This window comes from Bubalus bubalis, chromosome 14 (genome assembly GCF_019923935.1).
Source record: "Bubalus bubalis isolate 160015118507 breed Murrah chromosome 14, NDDB_SH_1, whole genome shotgun sequence".
Taxonomy (NCBI): Eukaryota; Metazoa; Chordata; class Mammalia; order Artiodactyla; family Bovidae; genus Bubalus; species Bubalus bubalis.
In genome coordinates this window covers 66,460,042-66,476,314 of record NC_059170.1, presented here as the reverse complement: position 1 = coordinate 66,476,314, position 16,273 = coordinate 66,460,042, and the positions used below count along the sequence as shown (strand labels likewise).

At 46.9% G+C, this 16,273-nt stretch overlaps 1 protein-coding gene and 2 long non-coding RNA genes across 5 annotated transcripts in view; 2 read left to right on the top strand and 1 right to left on the bottom strand.

Moving 5' to 3' along the window:
* LOC123329266 overlaps positions 1–1,548 on the top strand; it is a 90,265-nt gene extending 88,717 nt beyond the window's left edge. Inside the window, exon 4 of the long non-coding RNA XR_006544657.2 lies at positions 1,425–1,548. This is a non-coding gene — a long non-coding RNA (uncharacterized LOC123329266). The remainder of the gene's footprint in view (positions 1–1,424) is intronic.
* Positions 1,533–16,273, bottom strand: part of CCDC3 (coiled-coil domain containing 3) — a 95,322-nt gene continuing 80,581 nt past the window's right edge. For 2 of the 3 annotated variants that reach the window (XM_044928229.2, XM_025264473.3), the window contains one exon: positions 1,533–3,364. In XM_044928229.2, coding sequence (XP_044784164.1) covers positions 3,089–3,364 — 276 coding nt within the window. In that variant the 3' untranslated portion in view covers positions 1,533–3,088. Of the gene's footprint in view, positions 3,365–4,850; positions 9,742–16,273 lie in introns of those variants that run through there. The other variant, XM_044928230.2, reaches the window with a different exon arrangement.
* On the top strand, positions 3,314–4,861 carry LOC123329267. The gene is made up of 3 exons (XR_006544658.2): positions 3,314–3,404; positions 3,935–4,052; positions 4,711–4,861. It is a non-coding gene; the product is annotated as an uncharacterized LOC123329267 (long non-coding RNA).

Genomic DNA, 16,273 nt, shown 5'->3' with positions numbered 1-16,273 from the left:
CACCCGGGCAGTCATGGTCTATCTGGTTTTGTTTATGCAATGACTCATGTATTCTGGCTCCTCCCTTACCTCTTTGGAACAGTCCTTCAGAGCTACCTGAGACGCACTTCCCAGGCTTAGGTCCTCAGCCTATCCACTGAATAAAACTTGAAGTCTCAAGTTCAGGTTGTGCGACCCTAGGAAGGGGAGGAAACACACTTCTGATGGACTATATTTTCATGGTAAATTTGGAGGAACAACCAACTACTGATTGTGAAAGAAAAGTAGATGAATGGTAAAGAGCTGGAATATTGTACAGTGATTAGAAAGGTGATGAGAAGATCACGTGGCATCCCACCGGTCCTCTTCCTTATGACATGCACTGGGCCCTTCTGGTGAGTACTTAACACTCACAGTGAAGATTTGTATTATACCTATTGCATGTGTATGGGCTCTCAGGCTTCATGCTGAGCATCTTTAGGAGTAATTTCAACCCTCTTGACAGCCTTTATGGCAGGAGTGAAGCCATCCCCGTCCTGCAGGTGAGCACATGCAAAGAAAGAAAGATGGACTTGGAGCCTTGACAGGCCACCTGTCCTAGTGTGTACCCTGGGCAATATAATCTCGTGAAGCCCCAGATTCCTCCTGGAGAATGATGATGAGAATCACTATTGATGAAATTAATATTAAATGAGATGTGTGTGCAAGAGCCTAAACCATCATAGAATATGGACATTGCTGAGCTAACAACTGATCTGTAGTCATGTGATAGGAGTTCACCTTCTCTCTTCCCCCAAGGAAGATGGAGACTTGCGCCACAGAAGCAGGAATCCCTGTTAACTTCTGCTCCTAGGCAGGTAGCACAAATGTGTGATGTGTGTTTAAATAAATGAGGACGGGGAGGACGGGGAGGGGTGTGGGGGTGGTGTGCGACAGTAGCCCAGACCCGTATTCCAGTGAGGGTTACCTTCAGACACAGCCTCACCCTAACACGAGGTATGGGCCATATGCCATGAGTCTGTGACTCCTGGGGACATGGGTTTAAAAGATGCTACAATCGATTGGCCTCCTGCTTATTATATGACTTTGGCAAAATCACACCAAGTGGAACCAAACCCCAGGGCTCAGAGGCCATGCTGTGATAGGCTGGCTAAAGTGTGTGAAGTTCTGAGCAGTTCCTGGGTTTTTCCTGCATGAACAATTCCTACTCATGCAATGAGCCGGTGGCAAGGGGAGCTGTAAGATGACAGTGTGGCAGATAATGAGGACTTGAGGCATTCCCACTGGCATAGATCAGAGTGCACTTTTGAAGGCATTGATTAATGAAGCTGCGTGTCCCTCATGAGGTGAGGCCAGGATCACACGGCTCGTCTGCAGGTGTATGGGAAGATGGGAACCCAGGAGACAGCAAAGGTGGACTGGGCTCAGTCTCCCCTTTATCCCAGGTATTACCCGCAGGTGCTTACCCCAGAGGATGGAAATAGCCTTTCCAGGCTCAGGCTGGAAATCCTGCAGTCTCCCTGCTCCAGAAGAAACACACATCACTTTGCTGCTGTGGCTGAACTACTGCTCATCTTTATTGAAAAGGCAGAACATAACACATCTGAAGAGACCCAGCTTCCACAGTGCTCCAGACGCTGGCTGTAAATCACCCGTGGGTGGCAGTGAAACTACAGAATGGAACGTCCCTGGGAAGAAGAAACCAGAAGACGCATCTCCTGTTGTACCAGACTGTGAAGACTACAACTAATAAAGTGCTGGCAGAAGTGTGGCAGTGAAGAGCCCTTGAGAAGTCCCCCTGCTGTGCAGACCAGGGCACCAACTTCTCCCCCGAGGCCATCGCCTGCCACCAAGGGACACAAGGCTCACGCCCCAGACAGTCTCCGAGAGCAAGGAGGACATGATTTTTCTAAAGGCAGTGGATGGAAATCTGAGCATTTCCAGTGGAGAGGATGGCATTATCAGGCCCTCCTGTATCTGGGGTGGTTACGGGACAGGGAAGGGAAAGTGGTTGGTCTACAGGATCATTAGCAGAGGACAACCAAGGGGTGGGTGACTACTTAATCACACACCTGGGATCTGATCACATGTGGGTAAGTCAAGGGCTCAAGTGTTAGCACTGCAAATAGTAAGTAAAAGATATTCGCAATACCTCTCTCTCTAAAGGTTTCTTCCCAAAGAAGGTGAAGTGACCATACACAGAATCTACCGCCGTGAGAAGTGGGCCAACACTCAAGCACTACTGCTGGGGTCTGTCTGGACAGTCCAGGTGGGGGGAAAGCATTTGTGTAAAGAAGCCAGGATTGGGAGGCCTGCCACAAGCCCTTTCATGAGAAGAGCGCAGACGGTAACGAGGCAAGGTCCTCAGGCCCCGGTAGGTAAAGAAATGTCTTTGCACAACAGAAGTTCACAGCATGTTGGGTCAGCTCACCTCGAATTCGGAGAAGTTGGAACCAAGCACCGAGCAAACAGTAAGTTCAGATTTAGCCATGGAAGTTGAGGCTCTTCCAACTTAGAAATGTGCTGTGATGAGACACGACAGGCCCATAAAGGCAGTTCCCCTTTAGGTTAAAGTGGCCCACGGGAGTCCCCTGGGATGCTGGGCAGCTGCTGTTGGACAGCAGGTATTATTCACCCCACTCAATTACCTCCACCCGACTCCTAGTTCCATTCCCTGACCTGTGATGGGCTCATTAAGTCTTAATGACACCAGAAGGTGCCACCACTTGCTTCTCAACACTCTTCCAAGCTCAGGGTGGTCCTGCCACTCAGAACTGAGACCACACTGCTTTTCCTTGAAAATGGAGGCCGAACCCCTTGAGTCCTTGTGCCCCTAGAGAGATTCTGAAATGTTCTTTCCCTAATAAGTGCACTTTCCCAGCTGCTCCTCGATGCCAGGGTCAGGCCCCAGGCACACGGGAGGGCAGGAATCGGGCAGCCAAGGAGACAGGAGACTTGCCCTGTAAACCCAGTAGCCGCTACCATATGCAGAGTAAAAACGTCATCTACGAGGGTTCTTGAGCTATGTGCGCGTACAAGTCCCGCCTCCCTTTCCACCCCCCGGAACGGGCCCCGCCTGGGACCAGGGGAGGCTGGCGCTCCATGCCCGCTAACCCCGCAGGTAGGGGGCACCCGCAGGCTCGCGGCCCAGCGCGTTGATGTGCGGGAGCGCGCCCGCAGCTGCCGCCAGCTTCTCGCTCAGCTTGCGGTTCAGCAGCTCCAGGTGGCGGCCGTTCTTCCGCGCCTGCCGCAGGGACCGCTTGACCTTCTTCACCCGCTCTCGCAGCTGCTTGTTCCGCTTCTCCAGGGTAGCGACCTTCTGCTGCAGCTTCTTGACGTGGTCCTCCTCCTCAAACAGGGCCTTCTGCACCGAGGAACACATGAGCTGGGGAGGAAACACGAGGTGTGGGGGGAGAGAGAGGCAGGTAAGTTTCAGAAACCTCCCCAGGTAAGCTTCCTGGGGTTGCCAGCCCCGAGGCACAGGCCTCCTGTCACTAATGGCCTGACCCCGGAACAAGGCCAGCCCTCATACCCCTTTTTGCTTCCCCCCTGTGGACCGCACTGCAGAGCCCGGCTTTTGCTTTCTGTGTTGGGCACCTAGATAATTTTGCTGTAAAAAGATGCTCCATGGTTTGTCTCACGTGCTTATCCATTTGCATCCTGTCTCTCCCCTGTTGGAGCAGTCAGTCTTCACCTTGTGCTCTCCTTGGTCAGCGCTTTTACCTGTGCAGTTCCAATCTTCTAGAACATTTTTCAGGAAAGCCAAAGCTTGAGGATCACCTAGGGAAACTTGGTGGGCCTTCAGCATATTTCTACCACAGAGCTTTGCTGGCACCAAGGTGCAAATATCCTCATTCTGGAGATCTTTCTAGTCACTGTGGGATGGACTGCAAGTGAGCGCCTCTTTTGAAAAATCAAGTTTGTTTCTTACCTAAGACCCTTTGGTTTCTTACAGGAAAAAAAAAAAATTCTAAATATTTGTCACTCTAGCAAAAAGGACAGCGCTAGTGACCCAAAAGAACAAAACCTAAAACAGAAAAATGCACAGAGAATATGGATGGTCTACAGGAAAGGTAATATACAGGAAAAGCTTAACCCTACTCTTAATAAGGTAAATGCAAAGTAGATCCACAATGGATTGATTTCGTTCAACAAAATAAAATTTCGATTTTACCCTTTGGTAAAATCAGAGTCCGTATTTGGGGAAATAGGCATTCTCATATACTGCAGGTGGAAAGTAAACTTCTATAAAGGACAATCTGGCTGTATCAAAATGAAGACTGCATGTAGCCTTGATGTAGTCATTCTGAGGCTTCATCTGATAGAAACACTCCCACATGTGCAAAAATACATATTATATATCATCTAGATTATAATTATTCTGATAAATATCTAATAATATAGTAATTGTATTAAACACACACAGAAAACAACACTGTTATAAGAAGGCTGAAGAATGATATTAGCATCGTGACCGCATAAGACATCCCTCTCCCCTGCCCCAACAAAAAAACTGGCATCTATCTGTGAACAAAAGTGACTTTAGAAATATGATCCCCCAGGGGACCCAGGAGGAGTCTTGCCCACCCATGCATCTCTGCACACCTCCTTCTGATTGCTTGCTCGTCTCTATCTAGTATTCTGTTGTGTCCACAGAACCGATGTTTCCCTGCATATGCAATTTGTATGTTTATAAGTGAAAATGTTAATACATTATTGTTAATCTTAAAGCATTAAAAAAGACACCAGTCCTGGCTATGGACACTGCAATGGTCCCTGAGTTTCACCAGACCCTCTCCGGCAAAGGACCTCAACAGGGGTTTCTCCAAAGAAGACATACAGGTGGCCAACTGGTATGTGGAAGGTGCTGGACACCACTAATCATTAGGAAAATACAAGTCACAACCACCATGAGGAGCAGGCAAGCAGGGAACCTGTCTTCCCTCCCTCCCCACTTCTCGCCAGGCCTCCGATCAGTTTCTATTGATTAAGGAGGCCAAGAGCCCTGGTTGGTACACGTTGTGGCACTCAGTGTGTCCCCTTCTGGGGGAGTTTCTGGGCACCCCTGGACCACTGAACACGGCACCCACGGGAAGCAAAGAGGCCACCTGAACCTCTCATTTTAGCGTCACCACGTGTGGTAAATCTGCCTTCCTGAGGCCTCAGGACCCTTATTCAGGCAATGCTTCCCACTCCCCTTTATCCCTCTCCCGCCCCCGAACTCTCTCTACTTCTCTCTCTCTCCTCTCCTCCTGAGAGAGCAGGTCCAGCATCACCCCTCTCAGTCTGTGAGACCGGCCCACTCTGGCCAGCACTGGCAGGAGAGGCTCTCCTCACACCATGCAGACCCTGGTCCAGTGGGCTCTCCCTGACCAGAGATTTATGACAGACGTTCAGACCTCATCTTGTGTAGTAGATGGAAATTCAGTCCTTCCAACATTCTTACCAAGAAAAATCCCGCTGGGAACAGGCTGGAGTGGCAGATCTCTATACATGGGTGTATGCATGGGTGGGACTCCCACCTGCAGGCTGGGGACCCACAGACAACATACAAGTGGCTGGTTCCAGGGCTTGATCACCTCAGTGGCCAGTGGACAGGGTGCTTGCTTCCTCCTTCACTGGCCCTTTCTGGAAGCACGCAGGTTGGCTGAAGCAGCAATGTCCTTTGTTTCAGTCTTTTCTGTCCCTCCTCTCTTTACCTCTCCTCCCTTGGTCCTCACCCCTGCACGCCCATCCCCTTTACCCTGAAGACTTCTTCCTTGTGTCTGTTTTGTGATTGGTATCTTTGTGATGTAGATTTGTCTGTCCAGCTATTCCTGCCAGCCTTGTGAGCACAGTGGAGCTCTTCAGCCTTGAAACACAACCCACACTGCCTGAGACTCCAACTTGGGTTATTTAGTGGGATTTTAAAGAACAAAAAGAAAAGACAGACACTTGCATCTCTCTCTCCTATGTCACTATTCTGCCTGGGCTCTCAGGAATTACCTGACTCATCTGTGATTCCCCCAGAGTAAGGGGGGGGGGGGGAAGGGCCATTTTTTAATGGATAAAGATGTGTTACAAATATATATAATGGAATATTATTCAGCCATAAAAAATCATATTAATGCATATATGTGGGATTTAGAAAAAGGTACAGATGAATCTATTTGTAGGGCAGGAATACAAACAGAACAGACAAACTGACTTGTGGACACATTATAATTGCCTGGTGACCTGTGACGACCTAGACAGGCGGGGAAATATTGTATAACTATGGTGATCCACATTTGTAAAGAAGTTATCCCTCCAATAAAAAAAAAAGTGTAAAGAATGGTGCACAAAGTTCTCAAGTTACACTCAGGTCTGGCTGTGACTTCCTTGTCTCCTTCCTCTCTTTCCTTCACACACATGAGAAATGTCATATTAACACATGTATGCAACATCTAGAAAGATGGTATAGATTCTCTTCTTTGCAAAACAGAAATAGGGAACCAATCTATACACACCGAGCAGGAAAAGAAGAGGTGCTTTGGGAGACTGGGATCAACATATATACACTATTAATACTGTATATAAACTAGATAACTAATGAGCACCAACTGTATATGGAAGGAACTCCAAAAGAGAGTGGCTATATATATACATATACCTGATCCACTTTGCTGTACAGCAGGAACTAATACAACATTGTAAAGTGACTCTACTCCAATATAAATTAATTAAAAACACAGGCTCTTGGCAGAACGTTAGTGTACCCCTGAGACATCAACACCCTTCACAGGCATCCCTCAGACCCAGGGGCCAGCTGTTCCCCACTCTTCTTCTTGTTTTAGGCACTCAGTCATGTCCAACTCTCTGCGACCCCAAGGACAGGAGCACACCAGGCTTCCTGGTCATTCCCTAAAGACCACCCTGACAATGGCCTGGAGAAACTAAGATGTAGCACAGAAACAGCTAGAAGTGTGTGTGGGGTCGGGGGGTAGTTATTAAGACAGGATGAATAGAATGACTAGAGCTCCTTGGTCAGGGTGTCACTCTTGATCCCACAGCCTCCCTTTGACATGGGTAGGGTCCGAGTTGGAGCCAGAAAGATGGAGGAGGACTCTGGGACCTTCCTATTGAGGAACTGTATTCATGTTACTGCCTACATGCATATGTATAGACTCCATATGCAACAGAGAATCGCCTCTAGATGATACATGTCTGTTCATTCCAGCAAGAAGCATTTATTACACCATGCCTGGCACTGCATGTCGCAAAGTTCTTCCTGAATTATTCTGCCACTAAGCTCTGTATCTAATAAACAAAAAGACAGTACATTAAAAATTACTGTTTCATGGCAGCAGACACACAAAGGCTCACTGAGAGGAGTCTTGCCTTTGCAGCTGTTTTCAATTTAAATAACCTAACCTATAAAGACAAAGTGTACTTTCTGAAATGTTAAAAATGAGGCAAGTCCCAAAGTGGCAACACTGATCAACAACTTGCCTTTTTAATACTTCACTTCCGTTCTTGAGATTCAAAACAGGGAAAAAAGGAGGAAATTAAAACCAAGAACAGAGGTCAACAGACTATGGCTCATGGACCCGATGTGGCCCACCACCCATTTTTGTGAATAAAGTTTTATTGGAACACACTGCCACAGTCTTTTGTTTACACACGGTCTGTGGTTCCTCTCCTCTACAGTAGCAGAGATGCGGAGCTACAACACAGACTGTGTGATCCAAAAAGCCTAAAATTGTACCTGGCCCTTTATAAGAGAAAATTCTGGAACCCTTGTCTTGAGAGGAGCTCAAGGCAAACCAAGATGCAAAGGTAACAGTTGACAACTGGATGCATTTGGAGGGAAAACAGACAAGGAGTGTGGACGAGTGCAAAGGATGAAAATAGCATCGGGTCCCAGAGTCTGCCATGACCCTCACTGCCCACCCCACATTCTTTTCACACCACTTTCAAACACCAAAGTGCGAGCACTACTTTGGGCAGCCAGCTCAAGTTCTCAGGGATTCTCTCAACAGACTGCTGCCGGTTTCACACCTCCGGATGGACGTTCACAAAACAGCTCTTTCCAAAATGGTTAACACACTGTTTCTAAAGTGATTCCCCATGGGCACTGGAAAGATAAGCTTTCTGGAACCTACCACGCACTGCCCAGGAGCATCCACTCTCGGTGAGAGGTGCTCCGAAGGGGGTCACTGGTCACACGATTTGTCAGTTCCGCAAAGCTTACACTGCCTCGTGTCTTCTGACCCAGTCAAGGCCAGAGGCCAAGACGCTTCCTTTTTCTGTGTGAAGCAGGAAACTCCTGGGGGCGTTGATGGCGAGCCCGCCAGGCTTCAACCAGAGTTCTCTCCAGTTCGCTCGGGCCCTGTCTGTCCATTCTATCATTGTTTTTAAACCTCGTAGAGTGGGGCAAGGAGGCGAACAGCGGAGCCCAGGCAAAGCAGAGCTGCTTCCTAAAGGACTCGACAGTAGTAATTTGGTTGATACCCAGCGCTACCGAGAAAACTCCCAAGCCGCAGGAGTGACAACAGGGCAGTTCTACCGCGGACTCTGGAGAAGCAACCTGAGGTTCCCATGACTCTGACTTGGCGCCCGGTCCTCTGCTCCACCCCAAGTCAAATGCCTTTGTCCCCCTGTGCCAGGAGCCCAGGAGAAGGCAGAGCTCACGCCCAGACAGGCTTCGTGGAGGACGGGCGAGCAGAGGTGGGGGCGGAGCGGGAGCAGGGTGCTCTTCCCACGGACGGGCGGCACTGGCTCCGGGGCTCCCCGCCCCACCAGACACGCCGCAGGATCCGGCATCCCGGGCTTCAGAACCAAGCACCACTGGGACGGCATCCTGTCTGCCCCATCTCACTGCGGAGCCTCGCCGGCGTCAATGCAGCTGCCTCAGCACCTCCCACTCCTCATTCATACAACAGGAACAATGACGTCTACACTAGACAGACTTTGAAGACGAAAGGTTAATAGGAACTTCCCTGGTGGTTCAGTGGCTAAGAGTCTCTGCTCCCAGTGCAGGAGGGGCCTGGTTTGATTCCTGGTCAGGGAATTAGATCCCACATCCACAACCAAGACCTGGCAAAGCCAAATATTTTAAAAGTAAAATCAGATAATAGATGTAAAGCATTTGACATAGCACCTGACATACAGTAACCACAGCTTATGAATCTTTATGACTGTTACTCATCCTGAACTTTCCTGATTGATCTACTCCTCCACAGCCGGCTCCCTCAATTATCCCTCAAGTTATCTATGCCTCTGCACTCCTGCTTAGGAAACCTCCACTAACTACCCCACAAACCCTGAGACAATTCTTATTCTCCAAGGGTCCAGGGTCACCTCCTCTGTGAATCCTTCCCTGATTTCTCCAGAAAGAGCCATGTCATCTTTCCCCAATTCCATTGTCAAGTTTATCACATTGTGAGTCTAACTTTCTCCTGGACAGTCAAAGCCACTCAAGTGAAGGGCTCCATCTTTTCATCTTTGTATCTAGCACCTGGCATGGAGTAAAGCCCTTAATGAATGAAGGGATGCAGGTTGAAACAGAATCAAGTTCAGTGATTTACAAGTGGGCAACGAACAGAGAAGCAGGAACGGCCTTTGCAAAGTGGGTACTGGGTTCCACGTGGCCCTTGCGAAGTCCTGTCCCAAGTCCGTCTGACTCCCTGTTGCAGTAAGATCAGGAACTGGCTTTAAGGATCCCTGAAGTTCATGCATTTTCCTTTCTGATTCCCTCTCAGGCCCGGCTGACCAGGTTGTCTTGGACATCCCATACCAAACCTACAAGAGTTGCAGGACATGATGGAGATGAGAAAAGACTGAATTTCCAAGGGGAGATGCTAGGTTATAGGAACCCAGCTAAATCTGGGAGATGGCACACATTTCAGAAAGACCCCAGAAATGGTGGAAGCAGCAGTCTTAAAAGGCCAGTGCTCAACTCCTGAATAGACCACAGTTGTTAAAACTAGGAAAGATGGCACTGCTTTGGGTCCATTCCCTGCCACCACAGAGAGGGAAGTTTACCAGTTCAGTTACAGAGAAATAAAGTCAGATCTCCCGATTAATGCACTTACAAAGCACTGCCAAAGTGAAATCCACATAATGCTCATCTCATGAGATGCTCACATGGGGACAAATGGAGTTTTTCTTTGTCACATAAATTTCAGAAATTCTGCATATTATGTGTCCCTCTTTGATGTGATACACATTAACCTATTAACCATACTCACTGGTCCTGTATTAACTCAACCTCTATAACTACACCCAGTCTCTCTTGGCTGTGGCAGAACCCTCCCACAGGCAACAACAACTGATTTCAAGGGTGAGGGTTTCCTATCTCTAGGCCTGGAGGAGGCCAGACCCCCTAGCTAGTCCACTCAGCTGTGAGCCAGGAAATACTACCCACTCAATTACATTCATGTGGACCTCAATGATGGGAACTGAACTTGTCTCGTTCTGTGGCATTCCAGTCTCGGTTCTCAGCTTCTTGTGGGGGAATCTGCGTCTCTCCATGGAGTCCTGCAAACATCATTTTCCATTGTGATGGAGGGATGATTGGGAAGCACGAGGTCACGGAACACTGATTCCAAGCCCTGAGGCTTTTCTGGACCTACCAAGGGAGGTAAAGCTGAAATCACAGATCCTAGGATGAGAAGGCAGCTACCAGCTCTCCTTCAGTTCCGAGCACCTTCCATGGTGCAAGGAAGAAAAGATCCAGGGAAAGCAGGAAGAAGAGTGCGATCGTTTAGATTCTAGAAACTCACTCCAGACCGTTGGCATCACAGTAGAAAGAGGGGCACCTCCATCTAGTCCCAGTTCTGCCACCAATGAGTCAGTGACCGTGGTGAGTCATGGTCCTCCCTCAACCTCGGTCATAGCCTCAGGGACATCTTCCCAGGTCCCGTGCCTCTGAATGTTTGGTCAAAGCCTCCTTGGACATTTCAGGCTCTCATTGGCCAGGGCTGGGGTTCTCTCCCATGAAAACAGCGGGAGGAAACAGACCCACGGTTGACTTGCCAATGCAGGGATTCTCTTCGGGGGCATGGGTGCTGTTCCTGGTCACTGGGATCTCAGGGTTTATTTAAAGATCTGGCCGCTGGCCTTCTGATGTACGTGCTCCGCCTCCACGGCGTCTCAGGCTGTGGGAGAGGAAGGACAGGGCCTGCTGGTGTAGGCGCCTCCCCTAGAACCCAGCAGTTGACAGACGTGCTGCTCCTGGGGATGGGGGCCACGTTCATTCCTGCCACAGCCGCTGATTAGCTCCTTAAGCTCCAGGCCTTGGGTCACTGCTGTTGGCCAAGGAGACAACACGCCAAGTTGAAGCTTCCACCTTGCCCTGTGGTCCTCTGAACTCGGTCCAAGATGACCTAAAGGCAGCCCCTCTGATCTCAGGACATCTGGGTGAGGCTGCTGAGAGTGGGAAGGCTGGACCATGGACCACCAGGGTCCACCAGGGAGGGGAAAGCTGAGAGCAGAAACTAGCCCCAGCAAGCCGCCTGCTCTGTCCTCTTCTCCCTCCAAAGGCACTATCATCCTGACCCATCTTGGATCGAGGCTCATCTCCCTGGGGCCTTTCACACCCACAGGTTTTGAGCATTCAGTGTCCAGCCCTTCTCCTAGAAGGAAAGGGCAGTTAAGGACCAGGCTCTACTTTTCCTCCCGATGCCTGGTGTGTTTTCCTGGCATCATCAGTACTGGCTAAAAAACCCAAAGGGTTCCCGCCACCCGCCCAGCCCAACTGGGGAATGTGACAGAGATTTATAAGTTGTGAGCGCACTCCTGTTTACTTCCCAGAGACTGATGACTTGTCCACATGCCACATCCAGGGCCTGACTCAGCCCAGGGTCTGTTTGCTCCGGAGAATTTATCAAACCCAGATACAGGCTTTTCTGCTACTGAATCAAGACAGATAGCCTGGGAGCCGCCTGTCCTTAAAGGGGCAGAGCTGGGGGTGGGATTCAGTGAGTTAGCTTCAAATCTGGCTCAGGCTGCATGGCTGTTTCTCCTTTCAGAAAGTGGAGATTCGGATAATGGTGAGACTGCATGGAGGCATGTGGGAAGCAGTTCATCCACTAGATGCTGACCATTATAATTACATACAGGCTCAGTCCCTAACCTCATGTCCCAGCATCAGTATTTTAATAGGTAAAAATATTACTGGAAAATCCTTAAACCACAGATGACAAACAGATACTCAAGCACAGTGATGTGTCTCTGCCAACTTTCAAGGGCCATCCTTCTGGCTTGGTATGTGGCACAAGTCCTTGCAAACTTGAAAGTTTCAATAACATGGCCAGGGCACATTTTACATGTGAAAGGCATTATAGAATCCTACCCACTCTGCATGGTTATGGCCAGACTCTATGACAAGTGAAAAGGAAATATTAGCTGTGAGGAGAAAAATTTAAATATGCCTTAATTAGTGTCCCATTATACAAATAACCGAAGTTATTCCTAGCTACCTCTTTAACAATTTGCTGTTCCATCTTTCTGAAATGCTGTTCCATGACTGGAGAGCAGGTTACTTCTCCTCATTCTGGTTCCTTTGGCACATCCTCAGATGTCTTTCCTTGCCACCCTGTAAGTAACCTCTCCTAATGACTATTGGCACCCTGCTCGTATCCCTAGTAGCACGATCAGTTGGCTAAATAATGGTTAATCTCTTTCTTCCACCAACTATGAAACAGGGGCTCTGTGTCTCACTTTTAACTGCTATTACCCACTAGTGACTAATACAGTGCCTGGCATACAGTAAGTGCACAAAAGTGTTGCCTGAAATAATGAATTTCAAAACTATTACATGCTAAGTATTTTAAAAATTGGAAACTATTGAAAAACAGAAAGAAAAAAAAATGTCACCACTAAAAGTGACTTCTTTTACTGGTGTGATTTTTTTTTTAACCCGGTTATAAATTACCCTGTATTTTCAATTTTGAATTTGGCTTTCTCAAGCTTTCATTTCATAAAAGCCTTACAGTCTGAGAGTTCCATTATTCTGATGGCTGAACCAATTTCATTGTAAGATTACTCTTTAATTTATTTAGACACATTCCTTTGGTTGGGCACACAGGCTGTTTTTATACATTGTGCTATTGTAAATAGTGTTCAAGAAAATAAAACGCCACATTTTTCTTCATTGGGATTATTTCTTTAGGGTTGATACTTGAAAGGGGAATTATTAGGTAATTAGACTAGAAGCAAAGCACATTTCTAAGAATTTTGCTCTGTGTTGCTAAGTTGTTTTCCAAAAGTATTATACTGATTTAAAGTTTACATTTTCATATTCCATTTTTTTTTTTTTAATTTACCTAGAATCTATTTGGGTGTATGGTATGCTGCTAAGTCACTTCAGTTGTGTCCAACTCTGTGCGACCCCATAGACGGCAGCCCAACAGGCTCCCCCATCCCTGGGATTCTCCAGGCAAGAACACTGGAGTGGGTTGCCATTTCTTTCTCCAATGCATGAAAGTGAAAAGTGAAAGTGAAGTCGCTCAGTCTATGATTTACAAGTAATTTCATGTATATTGTGCAGGAGTCAGTCCTTTCCAATCTCCTCAGTTTCTTCCCTAAAGTGTGAAACTGACCACCACCTTTAAATAATGATTCTTACAAATTGGTTGTAACAGCTTGACTTCAGAAGCCTAATTTCCAAAAAACATTTCATAATAAAAATACACAACTTGTTTCCAGTGATAAAAAGTGATTTGTTCTGCAGAATCAAAAAGAAAATAACAAGAAAATATTTTAAAAGTTTTTCATACTGAAGAAATCATCTAATCCATCTCTAAGAAATCTAACATGGTCTCTTAAGAGGATTAAAAGCAAAAAAATACACACATATAGAGAGAGAGAGAGAAAGAGAGAAACTAACACAGAGCCAGGCGTGTAGCAACATTACACATTACATCCTTCTGTTTTTTTCTGACTAAAAAATTTAAAGCAAGGAATATCAGAATGTTAACCAAATCTTTTGGTTCAAGGCACGAAATTTCTTTAAAAGTTTTTATATGTCAAGGCCTGCCAGAGTAAGACATTAAAAAAGCATACTGTCTCCAGGTCCTGGAAGGACTCCTGCTATAAGTAACTGATTTGGATTTTTCTGGATTTAGTTGTATATGGTATGATGTGAGTACATAAATACATTTTTTTTCAAATAGCAAATTAATTATTCTCCCACATTTTATTAAATACTCTTCCCTAAGGACTTCCCTGGTGGTTCAGTAGCTAAGACTCCATGCTCCCTGTGCAGGGGGGCCCAGGTTCGACCCCCGGTCAGGGAACTAGATCCCACATGCTGCAGTTAAAGATCCTGCATGCCACAACTAAGACCCAGTGCAGCCCAATAAATACTTTTAAAAAACTACTCCCTTTCCCATAGATTGTAGTACCTCCTTACTCAGGATTCTGACTTAGACACTAAGATCTGATTGGACCAACTTGGTCCTGTTCAGCTATGGGGTAGTACACCAATCTCATGGGACTTTTGTATTAAAAGTATATTACAAGATATGATCTTCCTTTTCAAAAAGTTCTTGGCCAAACTTTTAAAATCCAGAAGGATTCTATACGGATCTTAAAACATACTATGAACCCATACAGCTCTAAACATATTTTGAACAGATCAAAAACTACCGACTATTATTTTCTAACTTTAAAAATTGCTTCAAAGTATATGCTTTTCTGATCCATCTTCCTGCCCATTGTTTTTTGTTAAATAAAGCCTTGATTCAACACTGTCTTATTCCTATTCAGGGAATAAAGCCATGAAAGTTTGTGTTTCATTCTGGATTTAACCTATAAAAGTTATATGTTCCCTTCTTTTCATTACCCATCTGGGGTATAAGGAAGGATGGTCACAGAATTGTTTATAAGACTGACAAAACAGGAACAACTTTCATGCCTGTCAGTTAAGGGAAGGGCTAAATAAACTACAGCCTGCCCACCTGATGAAATACACGCACAATTAAAAAGATAAAAATCTCTGACCTATATTGTCAAGTAGGAAGCACCCTCCCTGGTTGCAGACCCATTCATATATTATGATATCATTTACACCACACACATATAAAAAACCCACAAAACTGTTTTTTTCAAAGCCCACATACATGCTTGTGAAACCCTGTCAGAGGTTTGGAAGGTCACCTCCAGGGAGGGTCCTGGGACTCAGAGTGTAAAAGTGTTTTTACCTGTAGTATTCAAACACTGTATTCACGTATGTTTCACTCGTACAATGAGAAATCAGTACCTGATTTTAAAGTCATACACTCTTCAAAGGGATGATCAGCTCTTGGGTGCACAGGTGGTCAACAATACTTAGCCCCATGGAGCCCCTGGGGCATCGGCCTCCCGGGGATGTGCTGTGACCGAGTCCCGGCCCCAAAGGACTCACAGAGACGCTGCAGTTGCCATTTTAGGTAAGAAAAGCCATGCTCTGGAAAGGGTTGGAGGAGCTTGATCAGGGTCAGACCAGCAGCCAGGGCATGGGTGACACTTCCCAACCCCAGTATGAAGGAGCAGCTGCCAAACACGTGACCGACGGGGGACATAGGACAGAACCTGTCAGAACTAGCTCATGGCTTGGGAGGGGCTCTTACATACTCATGTAGCAAGATCCCCACTCTTGGGACTTGCTGGTCTCTAGATTCTGGTGTTGCAAACAGAACAATAACCACCCTTTATCCAGCATCCACGTGCCAGGCACCATACTACCACCCGTTTTGGATGCGTTCTCTCATTAAATTCTGACATTTGACCCCCAAGGTAGGTTGCACTATTTGTCCCATTTTAGAGACCAGAGAAAGAAGCTCAGACTGCGGAAGTAACTTGCCTAAAGCCCACACCCTTGTCTCTTCAAAGGCGGTGCCCTTTGCTCTTAAGCTCTGTAACAGAGCTCTTCAAATAGGGAGATTTCATTTGCAAACCAATAGCTCGAGGTTTCCTGGGGCCTGGCTTGCCTCTCTGGCCTTCCCTGACCCTCAGCCTCACACATAAGGCCATTTTCCCTGAACCACCACCTTCCAACTACTCCCCCTCCTATTGCCCCCCCTTCCAAAAAAAAAATTGGGCAAACTACACATGATGACATTTGCTTGTGACACAGTGGTTTCAGTTACCAAAGAAGAAAACTGAAGACCAGCAATCCAGGTGCCTACCTCCTCCTCCCTGTTCCTAATCCCACTAGCAAGCAGTCAGTCTGGATATTCAATTTAAAATGAATTAAGGAAGCAACTTTAGTGAAGAAGGACGTCAGTGTGGCTTTTAAAATCTCACAGTTAATGAACATCAAATTCCACTCTAGTCCCTGAGAAGGTGA